The following is a 13,517-nucleotide window of genomic DNA, read 5'->3' as shown; positions in this document are numbered from 1 at the left end:
TAAATTGCCCGTAGTGTTAGATGCAGGGGTAAATGTAGGGGAATGGGTCTGGGTGGGTGTGCTTCGGCAGATCGGTGTGGACTTGTTGGGCTGAAGGGCCTGTTTCCACACTGTAAGTAATCTAATCTGATGAAGGGCTTTTGCCCGAAAGATCGATTTTCTTGCTCCGTGGATGCTGCCTGACCTGCTGTACTTTTCCAGCACCACTCTAATCTAGACTTGGGTTTCCAGCATCTGCAGTCCTCATTTTTACCTAACCACTGAGCCACCATGCCACCCTAAGGTGCTAGAATGGATCCAGTTAGTGATAACGAGCAGGCAGTGTCAGTGCTAATCAGGCAGATAAGGGGTTTCCTCATATGGTGCTTGAGAAACTTCAATCTTTGCTCTTAACCAACCAGTATGAGCTGTTCCTGCATGTGCGGACAAGAGCTAAGATGAGAAAATTGACAATGGCATTGTGGAATAGGAGTTGCATAGTCAGAAGGAGTGGAAAGGAATTTCATAATGGTTGGGAAAAGTGTAGTGAGGGGCAAAATCGGAAACTGACCCTTCAAAGAATGATCATTGGACCCAAAACATTAATTCTGCTTTCTCTCCATAGATGCTACCAGACCAGCTGAGGTTTTTCCAGTAATTCCTGTTTTCATTTCTGATTTCCAGCATCTGCAGTTCTTTGGTTTTTGTTTAGTGAAGTTAGGGGATTAGATTCTGTTCTTTGAATCTGCAAATGGGAGTTGTGGGGAATCCTTGATAATGAACAATGATAAAATGACACTTTTATCTTGCTATGGAAGGGCAGAAGGTGGAATGAAGAGAAATAACTAGCTTCAGCTGCTTTTAGCAATTTCCAGGTCTTAGTACTGAATCTGGAACTTGTTGCCTATAAAGGTGATCAAGACATTATAGTGTTAAGGGTTTCGATGGAGAGGAATTTGTTAAGTGTCTACAAGAAAATGTTCTGATTTAGTATGTGTATATACCTACTTCAGAAGGTGCAAAATTTGACCTACTCTTGAAAAATAAGGCAGGGCAAGGGACTGAGGTGTCCGTAGGGCAACACTTTGGGGCCAGCGACCATATTCTATTTATTTTAAAATAGTGGTGGAAAAGGATAGACCAGATCTAAAAGTTGAAGTGCTAAATTGGAGAAAGGCCAATTTTGATGGGAATAGGCAAGAACTTTCAAATTGGGGGCAGATGTTTGCAAGTAAAGGGACAGCTGGAAAATGGGAAGCCTTCAAAAATGAGATAATCTGAGTCCAGAGACACTACATTGCTGGGCCTCTTGCTGAGATATTTGTATCATCGATAGTCACAGGTGAGGTGCTGGAAGACTGGAGGTTGGCTAATGTGGTACCATTATTTAAGAAAGATGGGAAGGACAAGCAAAGGAACTATAGACCAGTGAGCCTGACGTCGGTGGTGGGCACATTGTTGGAGGGAATCCTGACGGACAGGATGTACATGTATTTGGAAAGGCAAGGCCTGAGTAAGAATAGTCAACATGGCTTGGTGTGCAGGAAATCATGTCTTATAAACTTGATTGAGTTTTTTGAAGGAGTAATAAAGAGGATTGATGAGGGCAGAGCAGTGGATGGACTTCAGTAAGGCATTTGACAAGGTTCCCCATAGGAAACTGGTTAGCAAGTTGATCTCATGGAATACAGGGAGAACAAGCCATTTGGATACAGAACTGGCTTGAAGACAGAGAGTGGTGGTGGAGGGCTGTTTTTCAGAGTGGAGGCCTGTGATCAGTGGAGTGCCACAAGGATCAGTGCTGGGGCCTCTACTTTTCATCATTTACATAAATGATTTGGCTATGAGCATAGGATGTACAGTTAGTAAGTTTGCAGATGACACCAAAATTGGAGATGTTGTGGACAGCAAAGACGGTTACCTCAGATTACTACAGGACCTTGATCAGATGGGCCAATGGGCTGAGAAGTGGCAGATGGAATTTAATTTAGATAAATGCGAGGTGCTGTGTTTTGGGAAAGCAAATCTGTGTAGGACTTATACACTTAATGGCAAGGTCCAAGGGAGTGTTGCTGAATAAAGGGACCTTGGATTGCAAGTTCGTTGCTCCTTGAAAGTAGAATCGCAGGCAGATAGGATAGTCAAGAAGGCATTTGGTCTGCTTTCCTTTATTGGTCAGAGTATTGAATATAGGAGTTGGAAGGTCATGTTGTAAGCTTTACAGGATATTGGTGAGGCCTTTTTTGGAATATTGTGTGCAATTCTGGTCTCCTTCCTATCGGAAGGTTGTTGTGGAACTTGAAAGGGTTCAGAAAAGATTTATAAGGATGTTTGCCAAGGTTGAAAGATTTGAGCTATACGGAGAGGTTGAATAGACTGGGGCTGTTTTCCCTGGAGCAGTTTTCCGCTGGCCTCTGTGGCTGAGCAGAGACTGATAGCTAAGTTCGGTACCCATAGGGAGGGCCTCAACCGGGACCTTGGGTTCATGACCACCATTGCACTATACACACACACAGATACTCCTACACACACACACACACACACACACACGCACGCACGCACACACACACACACACACACACATACACAGACATGCACACAGACACCCACACACATCCTTACAGACACACACACTCCCACACTCATACATGCACCCCCCCATAGACTTAAGACACTCTGCACTCACTACACACACACACATACACTTTCTCACACTCACAACCCCCAACCCAGACAAACACACACACACAGACAAAGACCCACATGCACACATATATTTTGTGGGGTGTATTTGTACTTGCAGGGTTACATTGTACTTTGCTCAAAAACTGCATGCATTCATGTAAAACTCTTTGCTCAAAAACTGCACATGAATTTATGTAAAACTCCATTATCTCACTTTTTAGATTAGAGTCAATCTAAACATCATGGCAGACAGAGAACACAGGGGCCAACACCTTTAACATATTGTCTAGCTATCAGCATTGTTAACAGCTAACCCGAGAATGCAACTTTTTAAAAAATAGGTTTTGTGATTTACACATGAAAGAAGTGAAACTATCACGGTATTCTAACAGATGAAAGGCTTAACAGACAATCAATTTTTCAATGTATAATTTCAGTTACATCGCACTGTAAATTTTTGCTTTAAGTTCTGTGTTAGGATTGAGCCCTCCACTATCACCTGATGAAGGAGCACCGCTCCGAAAGCTAGTGTGCTTCCAATTAAACCTGTTGGACTATAACCTGGTGTTGTGTGATTTTTAACATATTAGCAAAAGTAGCTTGGAAGACAAGTTGATAGGATCAAGACCATTCCGCAGAACATTAGATCATGGAGCCAAGCAGCAAAAAGATTATTTTAAATTTTGTTTTGTGCAATTAAACAGGTTTAATTCATAATTTCAGTAAGAGATCTTCAGCAAAAACTCATCAAAATATCAGAGAGCTTCACATCGATTTTGAGATGAATGAATCCTAAAGCTAGATTATTAAATGTAGATAAAGTTAAGTGGGAAAATAAATTGAAGGATATCACGGTAATTATAGATTTGTAAACATTTAAAATAATATTTCATTAAAAAAAATTTGAGTATGCTTGCAAAGAACATTAATGCGGATTGCACGCATTTCTATAAGTATATAAAAAGAAAAAGATTAGGGAAGATAAATGTAGGCTTCTTACAGTTTGAAATTGGAGAATTGATAATAGAGAACAGGAAAATGGCAGAGCAATTAAACAATGATTAATGTTCCAGCTTCACAAAAGAAGACACATAAAAACTTTCCAGAAGTGCTAGGAAAGCAATATTCTTTTGCGAAGGATGACTCGATGAAAATTAGCATTTTTGTGATAACAGTACACTTCAAGTATACAAATGGCATTACACAAAGTCAACATGGACTTATGAAAGAGGAATCATGTTTGACAAACCACTCAAATACTTTGAGGATGTAACTAGTAGAATGGATGAGGGAGAACTGGGGATATGGAATATTTGGGTTTGAAAGCTTGTTATTGTGCAAAATCAAAGCACATGGATTGAAGGCGATCAAATGTTGTTTTCTATATTTGCTTACGACACAAAAATTCTTAGTTTGGACACAAAAAACTGTATATGCATGAATATATTCTGCTGTTTGATATGCTGGAGAGGAGAAAGTGAGGACTGCAGATTCTGGACATCTGAGTCAAAAAGCATGGTGCTAGAAAAGCACAGCCGGTCAGGCAGCATCCATGGAGCAGGACACTCGATGTTTCTATGGGGAGGGTGGTGCGCAAGGGGGCTGACAGATAAGTGGGAGGGGGTGGGGCTGGGGGGGAAGGTGTCTGGGAATGCGATTGGTAGATGAAGATGGGGGGGTGATGGTGATAGGTCAGAGTGGAGCAGATTGGTGGGACAGAAGATGGATAGGTAGGACAGTTCAAGAGGGTTGGATCTGGAATATGACGGGGGGAGGGGAGATGAGGAAACTGGTGAATTCGATATTGATTCTGTGTGGTTGGAGAGTCCGAAGGCAGAAGATAAGGTGTTCTTATTCCAGTCGTTGGGTGGCTAGGATTTGGGCATCCTCCACCAGTCCTGCACCCACACCTCCCCCCTCACCACCATCCAAGGCTGCAAAGGATCCTTCCACATCCAGGCAGGGATTTTCCTGCACATATAAACACCTCATCTACTGTGTCCATTTCTCTCAATGTGGTCTCCTCTACATTGGGGAGACAGGATGCCAACTTGCAGAATGTTTCAGAGAACATCTCAGGAACACACGCACTAAACAACCCCACCGTCTTGAGGCTGAACACTTCAACTCCTGCTCCAAGTCCTCAAAGGACATGCAAGTCCTGGGTCTCCTCCACCGCCAAATCCTAGCCACCCGATCATGAGAGGAAAAACAACTTATCTTCCACCTTGTGACCCTCCAACTACACAAAATCAACATCGATTTCACCAGTTTCCTCATCTCGCCTCCACCCACCTTATCCCAGATCCAACCCTCTTGAACTGCCTTACCTATCCATCTTCCTTCCCACCTACCAGTTCCACCCTCCTCTCTGACGTACCACCTTCACCCTCACCTTCATCTCCCTATTGCACTCTCAGTTACCTTCCCCCCAGCCCCAAACCCCTCTCATTTATCTCTCAGCCCCCCTTGGCGCACAAGCCTCATTCCTGATGAAGGGATATAGCCTGAAACTTTGATTCTCCTGCTCCTTGGATGCTGCCTGACCAGCTGTGCTTTTCCAGCATCACACTCGACTCTGATCTCCAGCATCAGCAGTCCTCACTTTCTACTTAAAACTAGTTTGTGCCTAGCAGGTTATAGAGTCATAGAGATGTACAGCACTGAAACAGACCCTTCAGTCCAACTCATCCATGCCGACCAGATATCCCAACCCAATCGAGTCCCATCCGACAGCACCTGGCCCATATCCCTTCTAATCCTTCCTAATCATATACCCATCCAAATGCCTTTTAAACCAGCCTTAACCACTTTCTCTGGCAGCTCATTGCATACATGTACCACCCTCTGCGTGAAAAGGTATTTTTTATATCTTTCCACTCTCACCCTAAAACCGATGCCCTCTTGTTCTGGACTCCCCCATCCTAGGGAAAATACCTTGTCTAAATACCATATCTATGCCCATCATGATTTTATAAACCTCTATAAAGTCACCCCTCAGCCTCCGGCGCTCCAGGGAAAACAGCCCCAGCCTCTTCAACCTCTCCCTATAGCTCGGATCCTCCAATCCTAGCAACATCCTTGTAAATCTTTTCTGAACCCTTTCAAGTTTCACAACATCTTTCTGATAGGAAAGAGGCCAGAAATGCATGCAATATTCCAAAAGTGGCCTAACCAATGTCCAGTACAGACTCAACATGACCTCCCAACTCCTGTACTCAATACTCTGACCAATAAAGGAAAGCATAACTTCTTCATTATCCTAGCTACCTGCAACTCTACTTTCAAGGAGTTCTGAACCTGCACTCCAAGGTCTCTTTGTTCAGCGACACTCCCGAGGACCTTACCATTAAGCATATAAGTCCTGCTAAGATTTGCTTTCCCAAAATGCAGCACCTCACATTTATCTAAATTAAATTCCATCTGCCACTTCTCAGCTCATTGGCCCATCTGATCAAGATCCTGTTGTAATCGGAGGTAACCTGCTTTGCTGTCCACTACACCTCCAATTTTGGTGTAATCTGCAAACTTACTAACTATACCTCTTATGCTCATATCCAGATCATTTATATAAATGATGAAAAGTAGTGGAAAAGTTCTTGCCAGGTGAATTGTGATAATGAAAAGATATTTTCTTTGGGATGTTCAATGAGGGATAAATTTTTGCCAGGACAGGAGCAATAATTCCACTGATCTTCAAAACAGTGCTGTGGTTGTTTATTATGTCTTACAAATCTGAGCGTCAGTTACCTAAAAGAAAGCAAGGCAGACAGGCAACACTTCCTAGTAGTGCATAGAAGTTTCAGTCTTTGTGCTCAAGTACCCATGATGGGATTAAACCCACAAGCTCTCACTCAGGTTAATATGCTACTGAGTCATAGCACGACTGAAGGAATGTTCTTTTCCTGAGGATTTAGCAAATTCTCCTGATTTCCATGACTTGAAACCAAAATAAAGAGAAAACAGAAAGAGTTAAAGTCATATTTGAGAATTCTCCATCATTTTTACAAGGCAGTGCATCTTGGTAGATGTTTGATGACCAGTATGGATATAATGTGCTGAAGGGTATCTTTGCTTACTGCTAAAAACTGTTTGACTCAATCTTCCACATTACCCTAAGTACAGATACTTCCAAATTTTTTGGTTTGCGTCCTTGGACTTTCATCAGCTAACTACAGGACTGACATTTTAATCTGCATTCTTTCTAGTTTCCAACAGTTTAACAGTTTTTCAGTGTTGTTACTTAATGAAAAGAGAACATGTTCTCATAAAATTTCCTTTCAACTATCATTTAATGCCCTCAAAGTAATATTATATTACTCTCTTAAATCATTACAATCACCTAAGCTCTGATCAATGTTGTACCTACTTTAGTCTACATTTTATTACTTTCCAGATACCAGACTGTCCCTTCACTCCTGCAACAACTCCCTTCCTCGCTTTAAAAGGGTTTAAAACATTAGCAGAAATTTCTAGAATCTCAATAATCTGATACAAATACTCAACGATAACACTTTTCTTTATAAAAGTTATGATTTTCAGTGAGAGTGAGACAATTCATGCTCAACAAACATGTCTATTTTAGACAATGCTGCATAAGCAACAGTGGACATTTTTATTCCAGTAAAACAAAAAATTGGCTTATATCCAACCCACTACATATTTCTCCTTGCTTTATGTTTCATTTTCTCATTTTGTTTTTGGAAAAAATGTAGTTTCAAGGGTTTTAGACAAAAATAAGCAGTCTTACCCCAGGGGAACGATGTAGTGCCGGATAGTCAGTATGTAGGCTCAGTTTCCCACTTGTGTAAGCCACATTGTTGGCATCAGCCTTATCTTCCACTTGCCAGGTAAGCCTTTTAAAAAGAGGAGAGGCAAATAAAATTACATTAAGCCATATCATATTCTTGCTAAAGTAGTTCCCTGAAATGTAGTATTACTTAATTTGGCCAAAAATAATGAGCTTAAAATTGTAAACCTTGTTCACTGCCTTTAACAGTATTTAGAGTGGTAAACTGGTATTGTATAAAATATTAAAGCGTTGTTAGCAACGCAACAAATGTCTTTGTACAGTAACATTTCTGTCAAAAGCATGTGAACGTGTAACTACTTGCTACTGGGCCCAGACATTATTGTAAAGGAAATCACATAATTTAGAACTCGGTGTCTTGTTTAATTAATATTTTTGGAATTTTTCTACAAGTTTATATTTCTTGAAATTATTAACCAAATCTAGGCTAGAATTTGAAAACTGATGCTAATAGCTGCCACTGCTATTTACGCACAAATTGAACAGCAACTTCATATCAGTGCAAATATGCTGCGAAACATGAAAATCTCAAAAAAACCTGCTGTCTGAGATGCACAAAGAAGGCATCCCACTCTCTGGTTCTTCATTTCAATGTGTTGACCAGCATGACTTTTTAGTATGGTAAAAACTGACTTAACTTGGCAAAGAAAGTAGAGGCTGTCCATTTCAGTTTCAGGCATCTCATTAACAACATGGTAAAAGTTAATTATGCCTGAAAACCCCAATGGCACTGAAAATCAACTTTTACAATCAAATTTCACTGCTTTACATTTTGCTGGGGGATTTAAGCTTTAAAGTAACAATTTGTAAAAACATTTTCTTTCTGTCTTTTTCACTCTTTCAATCTAATCTTTTCCTGTTTTTATTTTCTGCATCTTTCTGTATCTTGACATTTGTTGCACTATCAAACACATCCTATTTCATTCCTCTCAACCCAGTGACCTCATTAGTAATTGATAATGGGGAAAACTGACAGCTTTTAATTCTCTCTGGTGTAAGATTTCCATCTGGTATGGGGTAGAACAGGGGGATTTAAATGTCCTCTGTAAACTTGAGAGTCACTATGACAGGATTCTCACTTCCAATTGGGGGACTTAACTGTGTTGGTGTTCCTGGAGATCTGGAGATTGGGTCAGGGGAGACAGTGTCGGTTTTGATGGTGAGCAGTTGGTCACCAGTGTACTCATTACAATCTCTCCTTCCAGCTCAATTCCAAATATATTAGGACCAACAGGCAATCGTGCTTAAGGGCACTATCTGCTCAAGGGGCAATTATGGATAGGTAACAAATGTTAGCCCGGCCAGCAAAGCCCACATTCTCTGAAAGAATGCAAAAATTCAGCCCACCCTAAAATGACAGTAATTGTACTTCTATTTATGGCTCATGCATTAAAATGAAACAATGGTTAAGTCAACCACATTATTTAATATTCCATAGCATTGCACTTTCATGTCAGTCTTTATTTACCATCTTCATAAATATATGTGATTCAAGGAATTGTAAATTACTTGATTAGAAGTAGCATGTGTTTTAATTATTCTTCCTGCTTGCCTATGCACTTTCCAGTTGATAACTATGTTTTTTACTGAGGGCAGTATGGAATGAAAACTGTAAGGAGAAAAGCAGCAGGGTTTAATTTCAGGATTACAATTTGCACAATACATTAGAGTATATATCAAGATTTGATAATCAAAAATTAACTTATTTTAAACATTACATTTTTTAAAAAATGTACTTTTATTGGAAAATAGATTTTTAATATTACAAGTACAAAACAATACAATTCAAAACAGTACAAAAAAAAACCCAAGTAAAAAAGAACCCAACCCACCCTCTTGTACAAATGTATAAACATACATAGAAAAGTATAGAATAAAAACCCAAACTGGCTATTTAACTAAATAAATAACCAACAACAAACTAATAAATAGTAATAACTCAGCCCAGCCAAACAAAATGTTCATACGTTCACAGTTCCTCTTCCCTGGACATTGGACTTGTAAAACACAATCATTACGGATATATAAAAGTGTGGCAGATAAATCTGTGTCAAGGTATTCCAAAAAGGGCTGCCTTATAAAAATTCTCAGTTTTGTGGTTTACCATATTTGTGAGAAAATCCAAGGGAATATGCTCCATAACAACCTTCCGCCAACCCAACAGGCCCGGGAGAGTTTTCAGATATCCAACCTAGCAAGATATTCTTTCTTGCACAGAACGTGAGAATATTGAAAAGTTTTTCTTATGCGCGTCTGGAGGAAATACAGTGGGCAGAGATAGGGTCCTTCTCCACCCTTACATCCAAAATCCTCTTCCTTGCTCTCTCCACAGCATTCCAATATGCTTGAAGCCTACCATAGTACCAGAGACAATGGGGAAGAGTGCCGATAACAACCTTGCACTTGGGACATGTTGAAGATACCCCTGGTTTAGATTTTGATAAACGGTCTGGAGCCAAGTGGACCCTGTGGAGAATCTTCAACTATAAAGCATGGGTCCTATTGCAAATTGATATCTTCCTTGCATTCTCCCCAGTATCCTTCCATGCCTCTGAAGAGACTTCAACACCCAGTTCTCTCTGCCACATCGTGCAGAGTTGATCAAACTCATCTGAGGGGGCACCCCCCAGTTGATGATATAAAGTACTGACAGAAAGTGTACTCATATCACTTAGCACCCACCCCCCCTCCCCATGTCAGATTTGTAGGGATCAGTCAAAAGTGTGGTCATTTTTAAAATAAAATCCCTAACTTGAAAAAAAATGAAAGAGGTCTCTATTTGATAACTCAATAATACCTGACCGTAATACCTGACCGAAGGACATCATTACGTCTCCCTCAAATAAATCGCTTATGCAAGACACAACCCTAGCTGCCCAACATTTAAATCCTGAATCTTTCGTACCCAGTTGAAAACTCAGCATGCCCACTAAAGGGGTAAACAAAGATGTTTTGCCAATATTGCCTTCCCTCTGCCAAACTGCCCTCCATGCATTAACAATCTTGATAATTATTAGATTATGGCAATATTCCCTAACTGTCCTCATTTTGTCCAAAAATGGGAAACTGGTAAAGGGGCACCTTGCTTGGGAGGCTTCGATATCTTGCCATATTGAAAGAGGACCTCCACAAACCTAATTACTCACGTAGGACAAAAGCGAGCTTAGTTGGTAATTTTTTAATGTCTGGAAGGTCCACTCCCCCCAGTCTATGAGGCAGTTGCAGTTTAGCTAATTTAATGAGGGGCCGCTTACGATGCCAAATGAAGGAGCTGAACCAACCGTTCAGCCTCCTGAGAGTTTGCTTATTGAATATTGGGGGACCATTATAGGGTATAGCAAAAGGGGGAGAGTAGTCATCTTAATAAGCGCTGTCCAACCAAACCATAAGACTGGAAGTGCCTCCCATCTTTGAAGATCTTGTTTAATATTTTCAAATAATTGGATAAAATTAGCTTTGAACAGCACATCCAGAACTGGAGTAATGAATATGCCCAAATACACAAAACCTCCCGTGACCACCTAAATGGGAATCTATAGTTGCCCCCAAGAGCTAGCTCCTTCATAAGACCACCGACAGGCATAGTATCTGATTTCGCAAAATTAATCTTGTATCCCGAAAAAGCACCAAACGCGTGAATGCATTGTACCAGATGAAGTACTGAAATTGCTGAATTTGTCAAAAAATTAGGACACTGTCTGCATACAACAAAATCTTATGTAATTTTGACCCCACTTCTGGAACTGATATATTGGAATCCCCACGAATGGCCTCCTATCAGTGGTTCAATCACCAATATAAAAAGCAATGGTGAAAGGAGACAGCCCTGCTGGCTGCCCCTAAAAATACTAAAATTGCTTGATCGCATCCCATTGGTGATAACCACCATGACAGGGCCACCATAGAGAACCTTTACCCATTTTATAAAGACTTCGCTCAAACCAAACCGCTCCAGAGTGTAGAAAAAGTATGGCTACTCAACTCGGTCAAATGCTTTCTCTGCATCTAGAGAAATCACCAATCCCTGTATTGATTGTTGTTGATACGCTTGAATTACATTAAGCAGCCTCCTATCGTTATTGGAGGATCTGCGATTATTGATGAAACCCGTTTGATCCTCTTTAAGAATAGAAGGTAATACAGTCTCCACATTTAAGAGTGAGATGGGCCTGTATGAAGCACAATCTTCCGGGTCTTTCCCTTTTTTAAGGATAAGTGAAACACTGGCTTCTCTCAGAGATGGTGGGAGACAATCATGACTGTATGGATCATTAAACATATTGAGCATCGGGCCTGACAGTATACTTATAAATTCCTTATAGAATTCACTGGGAAGACCGTCAGGACCAGGCACCTTTCCACTCTGAAGCTGCCTCACAGCTTCCTGCATTTCTTTCTCTGAAAATGGGGCATTAAGAAATGACTCTTGTTCAGGTCTCACCCGGGAGTTTCAGGTCCTTAAAAAACGATTCCATTTTGGCCTGCCCCTCCTCATAATCCTCGGATTGGTATACCTTAGAGTAAAATCTCTGGAACGCCACATTAATCTTTTTAGAATCACAGGTTAGGCTCCCAGACCTTCTCTAATCACTGTAATGGCTTGTGGGGCACTCCTTTTTCTGGCGAGATAAGCTAAGTATTTGCCTAGCTTGTCATCATGTTCATATAACCTTTGCTTTGCAAAGGCCAGCGTCTTCTTCGTCATCTGCGTCAGCACGGAATTCAATGCAGACCGCAGCGCCATAATCCTCTGTAGCTTGACCAACGAGAGTCTGTCAAAGTAGGCCTTCTCGGCTGCCTTCAACCATGCTTCAAGGAGACGTTGCTGCTCGCCCTTCTGCTGCTTCCTACTGGCGGAATAAGAAATAACTAACCCCCTAGCATAGACTTTGGCAGTTTCCCAGGAGATGGATGAGCTACCAACTGAGCCTAAGTTGATGTCCAGGAACGCCTCAAATTTCCTAGAGAAATACTCCACAAACTTATTATCCTTGAGGATGAAGGGATCTATTCACCAGTACCTCAAACCCACTGTAACGTCCTTAATCTTTACCATAAGGTACACTGGAGCATGATCAGAGATGGCAATATAACCAATCATACATGATGCCACCAAATCCAGGGTTACCACAGGGGTCAATCAATCTTTGTGTGAAAAAATGTAAAATCCCTACCTGTAGGGTGGAGACGTCTCCAGACGTCCACCACCCTTAATTCTCCACCCAGACCCACTAACTGTTTAGTTTGCACAGAGGGTACCGATGGACCTTTGGGCAACCTGTCCACTGTGGGATCCATGAAACAGTTAAAATCTCCCCCTATAATGATGTGCTGGGACTTGAGACTTATCAGTTTAGAAAAAGCGTCTACCAAAAATGCAAGGTGATGAGCTGGAGGGCAATACATCTCAACCGCTGCCAAACATAGTTTAAACCAAATTATTATCAATAGAGGAAAATAAAGAAAGATAAAGCTCCAACCAGACTTTCTTTTACGAAACAATAAAGACATACCCAAACAACACTATTTATACACACTAAAATTGTTCAAATTAAGTTAATTTGTCCACAAAATATCTTGCCTTCTCCGAGGTGTCAAAGAGATGCATGGATCCATCTAAGGTGTTCTGAAGCACCGCCGGATACCTCAGCGAGTACTGAATCCCAAGCTCCCTCAATCTTCTCTTGACACCATCGTAAGACTTTCGTTTCCGGATCACCACCGCTGAGAGGTCATGAAAGAACATGATCTTAGATCCCTCGTAAATTAGGGCCTTCGGATCCTTCCCCTGGCCTCTGGAAGCTTCCATGACTCTCTCCTTATCCCGGTAATGATGGAACCGCACCAAGAGAGGACGAGGACGTTGACCCAGACCCGATCTCCACGCTGCGACCCGGTGAGCCCTCTCTATCTTCAATCCTTTCATGCCAGCCTCCAAGTCAAGGAATTTCGGCAGTCAATCCTCAACAAATTCTGTAGGTCGCTCACCTTCCTTACCCTCAAGTTGACCGATGATTCAAATGATTTTTCTCTTGCCCATTTC

The 13,517-nt window shown here is 41.2% G+C and overlaps 1 protein-coding gene across 2 annotated transcripts in view; it reads right to left on the bottom strand.

The window, feature by feature from the left end:
- The window catches only part of bbox1 (butyrobetaine (gamma), 2-oxoglutarate dioxygenase (gamma-butyrobetaine hydroxylase) 1), a 211,445-nt gene that overhangs the window by 38,154 nt on the left and 159,774 nt on the right, over window positions 1-13,517 (bottom strand). For both annotated transcript variants that reach the window (XM_060839092.1, XM_060839093.1), the window contains exon 5: window positions 7,415-7,520. In XM_060839092.1, the coding sequence (XP_060695075.1) occupies window positions 7,415-7,520 (106 nt within the window). The remainder of the gene's footprint in view (window positions 1-7,414; window positions 7,521-13,517) is intronic.

The sequence above is a fragment of the Hemiscyllium ocellatum genome, chromosome 18 (genome assembly GCF_020745735.1).
Source record: "Hemiscyllium ocellatum isolate sHemOce1 chromosome 18, sHemOce1.pat.X.cur, whole genome shotgun sequence".
NCBI classification, from domain to species: Eukaryota; Metazoa; Chordata; class Chondrichthyes; order Orectolobiformes; family Hemiscylliidae; genus Hemiscyllium; species Hemiscyllium ocellatum.
This window is presented reverse-complemented; position numbering and strand designations above follow the sequence as displayed.